General features: G+C 35.4%; 1 protein-coding gene across 1 annotated transcript in view; it reads right to left on the bottom strand.

Annotated features, from left to right (window-relative positions):
* The window catches only part of DMD (dystrophin), a 1,921,612-nt gene that overhangs the window by 1,353,192 nt on the left and 550,102 nt on the right, over nucleotides 1-18,318 (bottom strand). The window contains exons 8-9 of the mRNA XM_041000021.1: nucleotides 2,668-2,849; nucleotides 1,402-1,530 (exon numbers count right to left, since the gene is read on the bottom strand). Coding sequence (XP_040855955.1) covers nucleotides 1,402-1,530; nucleotides 2,668-2,849 — 311 coding nt within the window. The remainder of the gene's footprint in view (nucleotides 1-1,401; nucleotides 1,531-2,667; nucleotides 2,850-18,318) is intronic.

The raw sequence follows: 18,318 nt of genomic DNA, 5'->3' as shown, positions 1-18,318 counted from the left end.
TGTGTAACACATTCATCAGCATTTAATAACAGTGAAGACATTATTTAGAAACTTGAACAAGAAACCTAAACTAGAGGTCAACATTTGGTCTAGCGGTTGAAATTTTATTTTATGTGCTACATAACTCACACTAGAATGTCTGTGTTAGTCCCAGCACCAGCACCTGACGCGAGCTTCCTGCTAAAGCACACCTGGAGGGAGGTAGTGATGACTCACAGAATTGGGTACCTGTCACTACATGGGAGACTTGGATAGACTTTCCAACTCTTGGCTAATGTAGGCATTTGGAGAGTGAACCAGCAGATGAGAGGTTTCACTCTTCGTAATAGATAGATGATAGATAGATAGATAGATAAACCTTTGTGAAATTTTTCATAATAAAAGAAGAATCTGAGTCACACAAACTTGCTCACCAAGTGTCCCCTATCCAAAGTTGCAAGAAAACTAATCAAAGACAGAGAATATATCTATGCCCCCAAATGAATGTTTCCTTGGGGGAATTCTGCCAAAGAATTTTTAGCCTCATATATCAATTAAATGCCACAAAAATTATTAATTAAATGCATACCACTGATTGAAAAAAAAATGAGTCCCCAAAATTCACACTAAGTTTACTAACAGAATCAGGCATACAATTTCTAAGCTACTATTCACATAGGATCGATTTCAGAAAAGCTACAGAACTTTCAAATTGCTACACTGAGCTAAATAAAGCTTTCTCTTAAACAAGAAATCCTTACAAATTAGCAATTCTAGGACATTCTGTTTCCATGTCCTAAATAATTTCTTATATTTTTAGGTTTCCTACAATATTACAAGGGTAGAAAAGTATACTGAGAAAATTCATTACATACAAAATATTCAATACTACATATATTATGATTTTGGTATAGGCTTTTCTTACCAACACAACAGACCAAATGATATGCAAATTTAAATTATTAAAATTAAGGGGTCTAATAAGACATATTTTGTAGAATGGAAATACAGTAAAAGGAATCAATTACTGTAAATCTCTTCTTTGTATATTAGATATAAATAAGTCTCTCCAAGTAGTGCAGTTAGTAATTTCCATATATTTGTCCATACTTTCAAATTACACATATTTATGGGCTATGTATTATTATAACTATCTGCCGCCTTTGTAAAAGGACTTTTCATATTGAAAGTACAAATCCCTATTACATGGATCCCATCCATAAAAATCAACATGTATTAAATGTAGAGAAGTTCAAACAGTAAAACACTGTCATGTCAGACCATGCAATAAAACTGTGAAAAATAAAACGGCTCTTAATGCCAGAGAGAAAAGGCACTGAAGAACTCAAACAAGTAAAAGCAATGTTAGGTTCTCTTGAAAGGAGTTTTCTGATTTGAAGAAGAGAGTAAATGTTGACAGACCTGAGAAGGAAATGGGCTCCGGGTGGGGTCAGAGGTGCTGACATAAGCAGCCTGTGTGTAGGCATAGCTCTTGAATCGAGGCTTGGGAGAAGAAGTTCGCTCATAGCCCTGTGCTAGACTGACTGTGATCTGCAGAGAAGGGTTTGGGGTGTGTGGGGAAGGACAGAGGGTGGAAGGAGACATGGTAAGTAACCCGACAGGACTACTTTCCAACACACAAGAGAGCATTAATGGAAATGAGGAAATGAAACATTTAATCCAAAATACATATGAATGATATCAGACAAATGAACACTCCAAGAATTGTGGTGCTCAAGGTCTTGTCAGGCAGGTTAAACTGGAGGATATGACCTTGGGCTTTAGCCATGCTGACACAACTCTAGCCCTTACAAGGAACTGTCCTCTTCAGTCTGCCCAAAACAGGGAGCCTAAAGCAGTTTTCTCTGAATTCAAGGTAAACAAAACCAGAATTCATCAGATCAATACCATGGAAAGGACTCAAGTTTTCTTGAGCTAAATATAGAACTAGCTCAATAGAGTGTGAAAATTAGGCCTAGCAGAGCTTTCCACACCCTGGGCAGAAATTTTGCTAAAGGCTTTTTATTATTATTATTATTATTATTATTATTACTGCTCATGTCTGAGAAAGTGCAAGAAAAACCCAAAATGCTTGAAAGAACAAGACTATGCAAATGAAGAATCCCACTGAATTCTAAATACTGATACCAAATATAATTTTATCAGAAACATTCTCCGTTTATATATATTTGAATTATTCTAAAACACTTGCATCAATTCAAAAATGTTATTTTAATTAATCAAAATTTGTTAGTACATCAACAGACACCCAAAATTGTAAAAATATAATTAAATACTGTATGAGTCTTTGTTCTTTCTCTGGCTTTTTGCACTTGGCTTTTTTGGTGGCAGTATCAAAATCAACATTTATATAACTTTCTTTCACTTTATTTTATAGGATAGAAATGCAATATATTCTGTGTTCTACACTCCAAGAATATGGGGTACATTGCCAGTAGGATATTTTAACCATGTACTTTGAAAAGAAAACTATAGTCCTTACCACATTAAATTTACCAGGTTTAGTGTTCTTTTTTCTCTCTGTATGCCCATGCACTAATTTGTGTATACACACACACACATACACACACATATATATATGATATGAAGAGGTATGTATCTGTGATGCCTAAAATACATATAAAATAGAAAACGGTGTTAATATTTGTTGTCCTTTCAATACTTTACCTGTTGGGAATAGTGCATTTCATGATGTAATTGGAAATGTTCTTCTCTAGTCACTTTTGATGGCCTTGGCAACATCTCTACTTCCTGGATGGCTTCAATGCTGATTTGTTGGGGCAGAACTTGGAAAAGTGATGTGATGTACATTAAGATGGACTTCTTATCTGGATAAGTTGTGGCAACATCTGTAAGCACATTAACACCACATATCAATGTTTGGTTTCTATATTTGAGTCTGAAAGAGTAATGAACAAATCAATATTACACAAAGAAGATGGATTAATGAGCACTCCAGTGTCCATGAATGTCCTCTGGAGGCTGATTAGAACATGATCATCAGAAGTACAATGGTCTTCCAATTTGGCAGACCACTAAGATGAGCACTAAAGTTAATTTCTTTTCCTTGTTCACATAAGAACTCCATCTTTCATAACACATTTTCCTAACTCAAATTCCCAAGGAAGCTCATCTAAGAGTTTGGCTTTCATTAGACAAGACACAAAAATAAAAGATCACATTTCCTTTTCCATGAAAATTTATACAAACATGTCAGTTAAAATAGCTCATTAGTAATCAAAGAAGTATACAAAGAGATTGAATTCTTGTGTCCCAGGAAAGAAAACTTAAGCCTCCTAATCAAATTTTTTTGCTGGTGTTTATGTAAAGATCTTAATCTCTCTGTGGGAAATGGGTCATGTATTTCCCTAACAAAAGTAAAACAAAGCAGCAATATACCATATAGATAGTGATTTGTAACATTCTTCAAGTATATTTAAAAATATTCACAGACATTATACTGCATCTGGTAAAGTAGGGTGCCACTTCAGTTCCTAGACTTTAGAGATATTTTTTAAAGTCCTGCACAGAGATAATTATCACAATGGTGATTACCAAGGGCTGGGAGGAGAGAATGGGGTTGCAGAACTGTTGGTGATAGGACACAAAATTTTAGCCAGCTAGAAAGAATAAAGTCCAGAACACCTGTTGCTTGACCTAGTTAACAAAGCATTTGCTTTTAATGATTACTAAGCAAAGAAATTTCAAGTGTTTTCACTATCAAACTAGCCATGTAGGTGCTGCATTTGCTAATTAGTTTGATTTAGCCATTCCACAAAGTATACACATTTCAAAAATCATGTTGTCTATGATAAATAAACAAATACATGTTTTTGTCAATCAAAAAAAATATTTGAAAGACAGACTACAAAGTCAAAACCAAGAACCGGCAGGAGGCCAAGGCAGCCATGAGATATAAACTGAACAGTAGTAGTTTAACTAACATAAAAAGAACCATTTTAAAGGGTGGAACTTGGTACAGCAGTCAAGTCACTGTTTGAAACACCATATCCCACATTAGTGTGTCTGCTTTGAGTCTTGGTTGCTCTTCCTCTGACCGAGCTTCTAGTTTATGCATACCCTGGAAGACAGGAGATGGTGGCCCAAGGAGTTAGGTCCCTGCCACTCATGTGTCCCAGACTAAGTACCAGGCTCAAAGCCTTTTGCTTAGTTCAGTCTTGCCTAATGCAGGCCTTCATAAAGATTCTCTCTCTTTCTCTATGTGTATATGTGTGCATGATTCTGCCTTTCAAATGAATAAACATATCCTTAAAAAATCAAATGAACTGGGGGAACTATTTGATGGGGAAGCAATGATTAGTAGGTCATATATTCAAATTAAAAGTAAATTTTGATTTCTATATAGACAATAATGTTACATATTAACATATATACATAGATAATGACATATTATATGTATTGTTAGAATGGTGTAAGAAATGATTTTGAAAATTCTTATCACAAATGAATGGTAAACTTTGAAGGAAATAACTATGATTCCCTTGATTAAAGTTTTTTAACATGTGCCTGTGTATCAAAACAACACATAGTACTGCACTCTATAAGCTGTATAATATCTATATGCCCATTTTGAATTTTTTAATCCAAATGGATTAATCCCGTATCTACTCACTGCTATTTTATAGACAGGCATGTACATTCATATGTTTGGCCTCAAGTAAAATATAAGCATAAATTAGACAAACATTTCCTCAACTGTCCAAATCAATGCCAAAAAATTGCAAAAAAATTATAATGCAAAATTGAATCAAAAGCCAACATAAATCAGTCACAATAAGTTTTCACTTGTGTCAACAAACTATTTAACTTTTCAGCCCATATTGCTTCTATCCGCATCTAAAGTTATGTGCAAGTAGGTAAAAACAAGTACCTGAAAAAATCACCTGCTGCTTCCAAGTGCATATTAGTGGGATTGGAAGATGATCCAGGATTGGAACCCAGGAATGAGGGTGTCCCTAGTTCTTTCTTTATAAACAACTAGAATTAAATGTTCAAAAATCCTTTGAATTCCTTTAACATGTACTCACTACTACTACATCTACTCACTAAGGAGCCATTATAATCAAAATATCTAAGTGAGTTACTCAAGGGATTAATCTAACAGACATTTCACAGGCTCTGCGCCCTATCTGGGATAATGGGAACATAAATAAATAAAAGGGAGTTCAATGGCCTAACATGATGGTGCAGTGGCTAAATCCTCCCCTTGCTCACACTGGGATCCCCTATATGCGCTGCTTTGTGTCCTGGTTGCTCTGCTTCAATTCAGCTCCCTGCCTGTGGCCTGGGAAAGCAGTAGAGGATGGCCTAAAGCCATGGGACCCTGCACACATGTCAGAGATCAGGAAGAATCTACTGGCTTTGCAGCCACTTGGGGAGTGAACCAAAAGATGGAAGATATTTCTCTCTGTACTCTCCTTCTATCTGTAAACCAGTCTTTCAAAAATTTAAAAAAAAAAAAAGAAAGAAAGAAAGAAAAGAAAAGAAAGGAGAGTTTAAAATATTTAGTTTGGTGAAAAGAAGTCACATTTTTCCGCAAATTGACACAACCAGTGCTTTAATGTGTTTGGATAAAGGAGCAATTATATATTTTAGGATGATGAGGCAATTCTTGATGAATAGGAAATTGAAAGAAGTTCATAGTATTTCATTAGCGAGAAATGCAGAATGAGAAGGAATATTAATATTCGGAGTAGTGAAATAGCATAACAAGTTCAAATGTAAGGAAAACTTTGATATGCCCTGGGAATAGTGGTTTTGGATGTCTTAGCCACAGAAAGGAGAATAGTAAAAACCAAGATAAAATTAAGAAACTGTATGGCTCAACTAGTTAATCCTCCACCTTTCAGTGCTAGCATCTCATCTGGGCACCATTTTTATCCCCCCAACTGATTCACTTCCCATACACCTCCCTGCAAAAAAAAATGACCTGGGAAAGCAATACAGGATGGCCAAAAGCTTTATGATCCTGCACCCATGTGAAAGACTTGGAAGAAGTTCCTGGCTCCTGGCTTCAGATTGGCTCAACTCCAGTCATTGCAACCATTTGGGCAGTGATCCATTGCGTAGAAGATCTTTTGTTCTTACTCCTATGTCAATGTAACTTTCCAATGAAAACAAATAAACCTTTTATAGAAAATCTGTAAGGAATATGGAGGTATTATCAACAGCAGAGTAGTAAATTTGTTTTTAGTTTGAAAACCAATTGCTTTCCAAACTATCAAAAATTATGACACCATGATTGGGGCCAGAGCAGTGTTGTAGTGAATATACCTATAGATGTGCTGGTTCATGTCTCACTCACTCCACTTCTGATCAAGCCCCTTGCTTACTGCCTGCTAAAGCTACAGAGGATGAATCAAGTCCCTAGGCTCCTGTACTTGTATAGGAGACCCAGAGGATGCTCCTGGCTTTCAGCTTTCTAAGGGTCCAGTTCTGGTCAACAGGACATTCTTTCTTTTTTTTTTAAGATTTATTTATATTACTTCACAGTCAGAATTGCAGAGAGAGAGAGAGAGAGAGAGAGAGAGAGAGAGAGCGAGAGCGAGAGAGAGACGGAGAGATAGAGAGAACTTTTCATTCACTGGTTCTATCTCCAAGTAGCTTGTAATGACCAGAGTTCTGAACTTGGAATCTTCTACCAGAGATTTCACATGGGTGCAGGGTCCCAAGGACTTGGGCCATCCTCTCTTTTTCCAGGTCATAATCATGGAGCTGGATCACAAGTGGAGCAGCTAGGAATTATACAAGCACCCATATTGTGATAAGGGCTCCATAAGTGGAAAATTAGCTTACTAAACCACAGTACTAACTCCAAAATGCCACACATTTTAAAATGAGGAATTGCAGTTTACAGGAACACATGGCAACATTCAAAGGCAGTCAGAATAACATCAGAAAACAGGAATCACAGCGTACTGGTTAGCATATTTGCAAATGGATTATCACAAGGACACGATACAAAGGGCAGCACTGGAATCAAAATTGTTCAGTTATCAAACATCTGTATCTCCCTCTTTCTAATAAGTGAGATAGAGTCTAAATCTATGCAAATATACACGCACATTTAATAAACAAGTGGAATTTCAGTCATACCTCTTTAACCATAAAATTAACAAAAAATTAGAAAAGTGTAGTGATCAGTGTTCCACAGGCTTTATGAACTTGGCCAAATTCCTGCTTGCTTTCAGTATCAGTTGGTTACAACTTCATAAAAACATTTAAGCAAAGTCTATCAAAACTTTCAAAATAAACATATTTATCGATGCAATCATTTTTGTTCAGGGAATGCACCCCAAGGAAATTACACATTTACATGAAGATTTACATAAATCTGATGAAAACTTTAAATGGTATTTACAATGCAAATATATTTAATAACCAAAAAAAAAAAAAAGGAGCTCAGACTAATCTTAGTGCCTTAACAGAGAATTCTAGAATGTCTGACTCTGTAGCCATATAGGAAAATTACAAAGCCATTCAAAATATTCATTTGGGCTATATTAAGATAAATGCTCTGGGGTTGAGCCACAATCTTCTACAAAGGCATTCCAAGTGGAGCACATGTTCACTAGCATCTAGCGCAACTGCCTGCACCTGAGAAATCAGCAGATGCCGGCTCAAGGATGCGGCCCCTGCAACCCACATGCAAAATCCTGATGCATTCCTGCCTCCCCACTTTGCCTGCTCAGCCCTGGCTGTTCTAGCCATTTGAGGAGTGAACTAGTAAATGGAAGGTTCTCCCTTTGGAATAAAAAAGTATAAATTCTTTTTAAAAAATAATGCTATACAAAACAATACCAAAGGAATAATATGTGTAATTTATTCTTCATCGCATACCAATTTTACAGAAGGACTATGGGGATATATTTGAAAATATTAGTGAAATAGGTGTGCTAGTATAATTAAGACATACTTTTTTATTTTGTCATATCATTATTTTCCAAACTTTAATCAATATACATGAATTTTACAATTAGAAAAATGCATTCTCTGTTTTAATAAATGTTTTTGCCAAGATAAAAATGAATCAATAAAATCAACATTCTATAGTTTTCTTTGAATATGCCCTCACTCCAAAAAGAAGTCCACGCAAATGAGTTGGTTATGAAACTAGGATTTTTCAACAAAACCATCCTTATCCTGGATAGTCAATGCCAGCAAAGTTTGATTAGCCAACCACCAGGCATAAGTTCAAAGTAGTTTTAAGACATTTAAACACAAGATTTGATATATAAATCAGTCTCACTTTGTTCCAAGGAAAGGAAGGTATTGAAAATGGATTATAGTGTACAATCATGTATAATCAGAAGGAAACAGGATTTTTTTAAGATAAATATATAAATGCATACCTACAAACCTTTGGTTAGTCAACCTTTTAGGGAGTCCATATTTTTAAAAATGGGACAATGCCATTTAGAAAAAATGAGCATGAGCTTTGATCATTTCCTACAGCTGTGTTATCAACAACAACAAAGCCCAGTAAATAATAAATTCAATGAAAGATAAAGGGTATGGATGTACCAACACAAATGAAACTTGGATCCAAAATTAGGAATAACATAGCATGTCCAAATATGAAACTGTACATATATACATGCTAACACAATCACAACGTGTGTTTACAGAAAATTCCAAATCCGAATACTACATTTTAAAGAACTCAGGTAAGGTACATATCTGCTGAGGTTTGTAAATGAAGAAAGCTATGTTATACTATAATGTCATCTGACGTCTAAAAGCCAGTGTTAATAAATTAAAAACACAAACTCATTCACTTAAGTTTTAGATTGTTAGTTCCCACTTTAATATATTAAATTCAAAACTGCATTCTACATACTTGTGTTCTCCCCTTAATGTGATTACACAACAATTACAAAAGAAAATCTTTTTCATAGGTCTTCCCATGTTAAATTGGTCAGCATTCTAGAAGATATGTTCACTCATTACTAATGACCAATTTTAGCCTTTACTTTACCAGTCCAAGTACTTTCTTCTGTCATCTGATAAAACTGCTTCTTTTTAAAGAACTACAAAATGTGCTAATGAAAATAATTCTCATTGATGATGATGATGATGATGTTTCATAAAAAAATTACTAATAAAAAGGAAGAATTTTATTTATAAATGGGAAACACTAAACAGCTTCAAATTTTAAACTTACAATGACTGTTTTAAACATGTTGATGTTGAAAATAACACTAAACCATCACTAATATTTTGGTACTGGTGGAAAATAGTGGCTTAAAATGCACAATGCTTACCAAAGTTGTAACAGGGGAAAATATAAAAACAAAACTAAAATTGAAGTGTTCATGGAAGACTCCTATACTAAAAGTTACTCTACTCTTGTGATTATTAACTAAATAATCATAAACTTGGCTGTGCAAATAGAACTTAAACATCATGTATTCAATTCAAAAAGTAACTATTTCTACAAGTAATGTCACTGATTATGGAACATACTATGTTGAAAATATGAGACACTGAAAAATATATTTAGCTAACATTTACCAATGTTTAATTAGGTACCAGAATATAGTCTAGATGTTTGGGACACAGAGGTAAATAAATGAGCAGTAAGATTGGTTCTTGTGGAAAACTGATTTAGTCAGAAAGGAATTGCAAATAAGTAATTTTAAAATCCTCAATTTATACTGGCCCATGTACTCTATCACCTAGTTCTTATGGTGATATTGTATAAAGAATTGACTTTCACTAAAGTATTTTCTGCTGGGCTCACTTTTGGGGAATTAAACAGGAATGGGAATTCAGAAATGTTAACATTAAATATTTTGAAAATGCCTGAGAAAAAATGCACTGAGGCTGGTCAAAAAAAGTCAACTAAAATAAAAGGGCAAAAGATATCAAGACAAAACCCTCCCAGGTTGCTGGTGCTAGCAAAGCCTTTGCTCTCTCCATGGGCAAAACAGGCTCACGGGGCACCCTCTAACCATAGGAATGTTATATACAAAGACTGTGGGAATTTTGTGATGATGTGATGTTGTGTAGTGTGCAGCTGGGTGCCTGGGCATTCAACATCTCTGACTTCAGAAGCTAAGAGGGCTCCCTTTTCTTGAGATAGAACAATGAAGGATTGTATGCTCACACAAAACCTCATCGATTTTTTTGTTGATGCTGGTGTGAGCAGGGCTGGTAGCTACCCCAGGCAATCCTGGGCATTGATGACTTTACAAGAGATTAGGTGAGCCTGCATCACCACTGCACTAACATGCATAATCACTGCCTTCTTCATGCAGGCAAAAGAGATCTACCATGTCCAGCTTGGGTGTCACACTGGAATCTCACCCAACACTTGAGCACACTGGCTCAAACCAGTCCAAATCCCTGAGTAAACACTGATGGAGCAGTCAACCCATACAGCCACAGGAATATAACTCAAGGACAAACAACATCAGATAAAAACAACAAGCCCTTTCAGAAATACCTGAAAATAAATGCAGAAATACAACAAATCAAAACAAGGAGACAATATGACTCCCAAAAAGGAACATAACATTTCAATAATACAGAGTGAAAATGAAGAGATGGATGAAATGCCTAAAAATGAATGAAAAAAATTATCACAGGATAATTCAAAAGCATGCAAAACATGAAAAATGCTACAAAGACATCGAGATAAACTGAAATGCAGATACTAAGAATTCAATATACCAATCAGAAAATATAATAGAAAGCTTCAACAACAGGCTTGGTAGAGCAGAAGAAAGAATAATCAAGATATGACAAATCCTTGAAAATATCTCAGTAAGATACAAGAAGAAAAGAAGTGAAAAATGAAAAAAGATGCCCAGGCTTTATGGGATACCATCAAACAATATAACATACATGTCTTAGGAGTTTCTAAAGATACAGAAGAAACGAACAGGAAGCACACAGAACTCCTAATGGGCATTAACAGAAATGCTTCTTATAAAATGTAAAGACATGACAGATTACCTTCCAAAGATCCCTAATTAGACTAAAAGCTGACTTTTTACCAGAAACTCCACAGACTAGGAGAAAATTCAGAGACACAGTCCAGGTCCTAACTGCCAACCCAAAATACTGTATTTACCAAAACTCTCTCCTATAAAGGAAGATGAAATAAAGACCTTGTAAAACAAACAAAATTATCTGCCACCATTCATGCAGCCTTAGAAATGATGCTTGGGAACTGCCCAAAACAGAAATATAGAATGATCATGTGAAATTTTTCATGGTAGGCAAGGATGGTTTAACATATGCAGATCAATAACTGACATATCACATTAAGAATCTAAAGAATTAAAAGCCATATGATTATCTCAAAACATGAAAATTAAATGTGATAAGATACAATATTCTTTCATTATTAAAAAATAACATCTTTTCATTTTATAAAAATAAAAACTTAAACAAATTGGATTTAGAAGGAAGATACAGTCAAAGGAAAATACGACAATAGCCAGCATGATATTTAATGGGGAAAAGATGGAGGCATTTCCACTAAGATCTGGAACCCGATAAGGATGCTCTCTTGCACTACTGCTATTCAAGGTAAGATGCTTCTACACTGCAAAGGAAAACTTCATCAAAGTGAAGAGGCAGCCCCCAGAATGGGAAAAATATCTGCAAACTATATATTCAATAAAGTTTAATGATCACAGTAATAAGGAGCATAAGAAACTCAACTACAGCAAAAACAAACAGTCCAATAAAAATGGACTAAGAACATGAACAGGTATTTTTCAAAGGAGGAAATGCAAATGCCCAGAAGAAACGCATGAAAAAAAAAATAAAATAAAATAATAAGAAACGCATGAAAAAGATGTTCAGTATGACTAACCATCAGGGAAATTCAAGTAAAAACCACAAGGAACTTTCATTTCAACCCATTTGGAATCTATCATCAACAAACTAAAAGGTGACAAACACTGGTGAAGATGTGGGAGGGAATGGTATCCTAATCCACTGTTGGTTAGAATATAAACTACTACAACCATTATGGAAAATGATACGGCGATTTGTCAAATATGAAATAGATCTAGCATATGACCCAGCCACCCCATACCTGGGAATTGACACAAATGAAGTGAAATCAACATGTGAGAGATGTTTTCATTCTCATGTTTATTACAACATAATTTACAGTAGCTAATATATGAAACCAACCCAAACATTCCTCAATTGATTACTGGATAATAAAAATATGATATACACACACACAGACTACCAAAAATGGTAATCTATATGAGCAAAAGATATGCAAAAGATATGTCATAGCCTTTGTCTGTATTCCAGAGAAACTGTGTTTTTTTCGACTTGCTATTTGTTGAATTCTTTACTGAATGGTGTGTTAGGCCTATGATTGAGAAGTGAACTGAATGTATGCAATTGTAAAAATTTGTAAAAACAAACAAGTAAGGAGGAAGGTTCATGGGGAGCATCACAGGAGGCATTGTGTAGTGGGAAGTATCGCTGTGCTACTAAATCCATATCATGAAATACATGAAATTACTTCACTTTATAGAAATAAAATAATTTCAAATAAAAAAGAATGTTATTTTTATTTTCCCACTTCTTACAATTAGAAGGTTCCCAATCCAATTACGTGAAATATGTTGGATTGTACTTTCTACATGTTTACTATTGAATTATCAATCTTTATTCTAAAAATTTGCTTCTATAAGCCACATTATAAAAAAAAATGGGGTAAAGAAGCCACGGGTGGTATGCTGCTAAGTTCATTTTTGAAAGAAAATCGCAACAGAAGCAAAGAAGCAACAACAAAACCCCTGATTTGTACTGATCTGTAGTGTTTATGAATACCCACAGCATCAACACTCTCTATGGGAGTGATTTCAAGCACACAATGCTTTGCCCACCTCTGGGCAAATCCCTGCCTAACAGTTCTAGTATGCCAGAACAACTGTTAACAGGACCACTTTGTTGCATTTCCACCGAAATCCATTTATCTGCTTCTCCTTACAATAAAACCTTTCAAATGTTTCAGCTATATTCTGTACTTGCTTCCCCCAGCAAATTCCACTCAACTTATTTAGCATCTCATAGGTATTAGGAAAGCAAAAAACAAGTACTATGCAACACAGAATAAGTACAGAATAAAAATGCAGAGTAAATACTAGGCAATACAAAAATAAACAAAGCAAAATTTCTACCCTCATTTAGTTTAGATTCTAACTGAGCAGAAAAAAAAAAATAAATGTTCCTAGCTTCTCAGGTCTAAAGTGCAACAGATAACAATAGAATGAATTTTTAAAAAAAATGGTGGTGTCCATATTTTAAACAGTAAGTGCTTATGAGGCCTTTAGAGATAATGCTACATAAGAAGCTCTTTCTCCTGTCTTTCTCCCCTCCTTCCCTTACAAATGCAAATGGTTTTCAAATATCTACCTCCAGCTGAACCCTTTCCTAAAATCCTGACAGCTGATAATACCTTTTCAAGCAATTTTTTTTTCAAATTTCTTACCTGCAAAATAGGGCTTTCAGTTTCCTTCTAAATCATTAGGTTCACAGATATGCTACTCAGAATATGTAACAACACCCATGAATGCAACTACCATAAGCATAGGAATATACTTTCATTTTTACTTTTTCTGCATTCCCTCTTTTACTCCACTAACAAGGCTTGTTTTTCCACCCTGAAATAACTGTATATATTCATCATTTCATGCTCATTGTTACTGCAATGATCCTCACTTTATGAGCCCAACCTGTTCACATTCTGTTCTCACGCTACTCATTTCATTTTACATGCAACCGGTGAAGCTACCATTTCAACAGCACAAATTAATTTGGACACTCTTCATTTTCAAAGCACATAAAGGAACATGGAATTTGTGCAGTGGTCAAGATGGCACTTCAGATACTCACATCTTACCAGAGGGCTTGGGTCTGAGTGCCAGCTCCACTTCTGACTCCAGTTCCTTAGTGTGTACACTAGGAGACAGAAGATGAGGACCATCGTACTTGGTCCATGACATAGACAGGGGAAACCTCATTGAAATGCAGGCTGCTAGCTTCAGCACGGTCCAGATTCAGCTTCTGTAAGCATCTGGGGAGTGAATGAGCTGATGGAAGATCTACCTCTCTCTCATTCTCCTCGTTCCCTTCCTACATTTCAAATACGTATTTTTTAAAGATTTATTTATTTTTAATGCAAACTCAGATACACAGAGAGAGGAGGAGCGACAGAGAGAAATATCTTCCATCCAATGATTCACTCCCCAAGTGACCACAGTGGTCGGTGCCGCGCCAATCTAAAGCCAGGAGCCACGAGCCTCTTCCAGATCTCCCACGCAGGTGCAGGGTTCCAAGACTTTGGGCCGTCCTCGACTGCTTTCCCAGGCCACAAGCAGGGAGCTGGATGGGAATCGGGGCTGCCAGGTTTAGAACCGGTGTTCATATGGGATGCCGGCGCATTCAAGGCGAGAACGTCAGATCCTAGGCCACGACATTGAGCCCTCAAATAAGTATTTCTAAGGTCTAACTTTAAATAACAAAAAGACCCCTGAATTATCTTATCTACTTTGGAATAAATTCATGTCCTACAAAATGTAACATGGTCCAGTCGTGCACACTGAAATTAGTTCTGTATGTGCACCTCTCCCTCCTCCCTCTGTCTACTGCCTGATTTTAGTATCTCATATATCACAGGCACTTTAATACCTCCCAGTGTTTTCACTTGCTGTCCTCTTTATTTGAAAGGATTTCTCCACTTCTCTTTCACTTTTGACTCACACTAAACTGTTAGGTTAGTCCATATGGAAGCAACTCAGAAATGCACTTGTTAATCACTCTATTTTTTTTTAAAAAAAGATTTATTTATTGCAAAGTCAGATATATATAAAGGAGGAGAGACAGAGAGGAAGATCATTTTAATGTGTCTACTACATGAGCTCCATGATTCCGTTTGTTCCAATTCCTGCTGTTGTGTACATTTGGAGAGAGAAATAATAGATGGATGATTCGCACTCTCTCTTGAGTACATGTGTGCGTGTGCGTTTGCTCTATCTCTCCCTCTATCTTTAAATAAATAATTCCTTAAATATTGTGACTACTGGGAATAAAGTTCATTTTAGCTGTCTCCATATATGAACACAGATATGATACATGTTAAGAACTGAGACCCAGTTGAAAGGGCACAAAGCATTAGAACAAAGAAGAGGTGCTTGCAGAATTTTTTGACTTAGAAAATTATGTTGAAAAGAATAGACTTGGGTATTTAATGATTCTTGTAAGGAATTAATTATATACAAGGACCTTTCAGAATATTTTTTCATTCAAACTTCAGCATTGTCTTGAGCATTAAGGGTACTGCCCAAGGTCATTTAATAGTTAGCAATAGTCAAATTAAGTTGGGGGCAAAAAAGGTTGGATTGCATCCAGGTTCTTTCATTCCACAACTTTGACAAGGCTAAGAATTACTTCTTCTTTCTATTTCATCATAAGCATTTCTTAAATCATTGGTCATATCCATTAAAAGAAGACCCAGTTTGGAGAACCCCTCATGTTCAAGGAACTAGATTAGGTGATTTCTTTGCTAAAGCATTAATTCCTAGAACACAAAGCATTAATGCACTAAACAAGAAGAAAATGCATGAAAACAAAACTAGTACATTTTTAATTCAAATGAGAAATATGCATTTTGTGCTCAAGACAGAAGAGAACTCATGTTCTATTCACTGTTCTCAAACTTTGACATACATTTTTAAGAAACAGCACAGTGCTTTGCATATATATAGCACAGTGCTTTCATCTATGGAAGAACTTCTCTAAGTGTTCTCGGAATTTTGGTAAGATTGAAGTAAATAAAGGCATAAAGCCTTCGATCTCATCAGAACAATAAGTAGCACTGAACAGATATTACTAATAAACCCTATATGTACAATATGTACAATATGCTTCAATTTAACTTCCCAATTTTAAATACATATGTATGTATTTAATACAGACTTCTGTCAATAGACAACAAAAATAATACAAAAGGGTACACATTGAATATAGAAACAACTCTATTGCTCCACAACACAGCAGTCCGGACATCTAAAGGTAATACTTCTCAGCAAATGCTAGGTGATCACTCCACACGTTTATTCATTCATCCATCCATTGATACATCTAGCCATATTGATCTATTCATTTGCCTGTCCACCTAACCAGACCAAAGTGCATATACACTACCGATTGATCCAATGTCCCACACACTTTCCTGGTGAACTTAGGAAGTATACATCCACTTTCACATATCACTTTCATTAGGTTCTGTATAAAACTGGATAAACAATCTATCCAAACTTGGTCAAACACTTTTGAAAAAGAAAGAATTCTAAAAAGATACAGCATTTAGCATAATGCTTCAGTTTTTTTCAGAACAATATCTGGTAAATATTAATTTTAAAGTAAATGTGGCTTAAAATCTACATACACACATATTTTTGGTATTTAAACATCAATTTCAGAGATCAGGCATTTAGCCTAGCAGTTAAAATACCTGTACCTGAGACCAGAGTACCTAGGCTCAATTCTTAGCTCCTCATACCAGCCTCTTACTAACACAAACGCTAGGTGAACAACAAAAGTGCCTCATGTAATTGAGTTCCTGCCACCCATGTGGGAGACATGGATGCAAATCTTGGGTCCAGGCTTCACCCTCAGCCCAATTACAGCAAGAGTGGGCATTTGGAGAATAAGTCAGTGGATAGGAAACCTGCCCCTCAATGAAATATTTTAAAATACTAAAGTAAATAAACTATTTATTTATTTATTTATTTATTTATTTATCCACTTGCAATAAGTATCATGTCAGGCACGGCAGCTTTAGTGAGCTAAGATAATCAACAACAAAACCCACACACACCTGGACCTTGAATTTATGGCATCTATAACCCAATGATAGAATTATACCTATCACTAGTCAAATACTGGAGCTACTCCTAAGAATATTGCAACGAAACTCTTTATACATTTATGTAGGATACGTACGATTGTTTCTATGCCTCTAATTTTTCAGTATAAAATCTCAGGACCAAATACATGCATATATATACATATATATATACACACACACACATATGTATATATACATGTGTATATATAATGCATATGTATGTATATGTATGTGTATTTATAAAATAAACACTAGTGTATACATATATGTACATTAACAATTTCCTATTTTGAAAGATATGCCAAATTTTCTGTTATGTTATTGTTATATTCCAGAATAAAGGACTGGTGTTGTGTCACAGCATATTACGCCACCACTTAGTAATACCATTATCCCATACAGGAGCACCAATACAAATTTTGCAACTCTGCTTCCACTCTAGCTCCTTGCTAATGTGCCTAGGAAAGCAGTGGAGAGTGGACAAGTTACAAAAAACATTGCAATGGTGGTTGATAAAAGCTCAATAAACCAAGTAGAGAGGATGAGAAGCACCAGTTAATGTGTTCTTTTTGGAACAAGTAGTTCTAGTGTCCAACTGTGCACTTGTGCTATCACAGAGAATATGCTGTATGTTTACATAAAATAAAACTGGAATATTTTGAATGCTTTGACTGTAACGAAATGCTAAATGTTTTGGAAGACAGATGTTTACTTTTATTGGACATGCATTGAAACATCACATAGTACCCATAAATAACTACACATTTCACGGGCCAATAAAATTTTCATTTTTAAATATTATAATGCTCTAAGCTTTTCTTCAACCAGAAGAAACATAGTAACCCTTTCTATGATTCCCAATTATAACACAATACTATAATTTTTCTTATTTAATCATTAGCAATCTTAAGATTTTTTGTAGCCATTTTAAAGGAAATCTGTTATAGTTTATTTTTATTTTAAGTATAGGAATGTTATTATATTGTTACTCTTTTATGTATATTATGCCCATCCTGTCATACTTGTATGCCTTATAATGATCTCTTACTTCTTAAAAATTGTTAGAATTTTTATATTGTTAATTTTGTCGATCTTTTTAAAAAAGATTTTTTTTCATTGGAAAAGCAGATCTACAGAGAAAAGGGGAGACAGAGAGAAAGATCTTCTGTCCACTGGTTCCCTCCCTAAGTAACTGTAACTGCCAGAGCTGCATCAATTCGAAGCCAGGAGCCAGGAGCCTCTTCTGGGTATCCCCTGCGGATGCAGGTCCGAAGACTTTGGGCTGCCCTTACTGCTTTCCCAGGCCAGAAGCAGGGAGCTGGATGGGAAGTGGAGCAGCAGAGACATGAGCCAGCACCTATGTGGGATCCTTGCACATGCAAGGTGATGATTTAGCTTCTAGGCTA

The sequence above is a fragment of the Ochotona curzoniae genome, unplaced genomic scaffold (assembly GCF_017591425.1).
Source record: "Ochotona curzoniae isolate NIBS_2020 unplaced genomic scaffold, NIBS_Ocur_1.0 contig_1274, whole genome shotgun sequence".
Classification (NCBI taxonomy): Eukaryota; Metazoa; Chordata; class Mammalia; order Lagomorpha; family Ochotonidae; genus Ochotona; species Ochotona curzoniae.
This window is presented reverse-complemented; position numbering and strand designations above follow the sequence as displayed.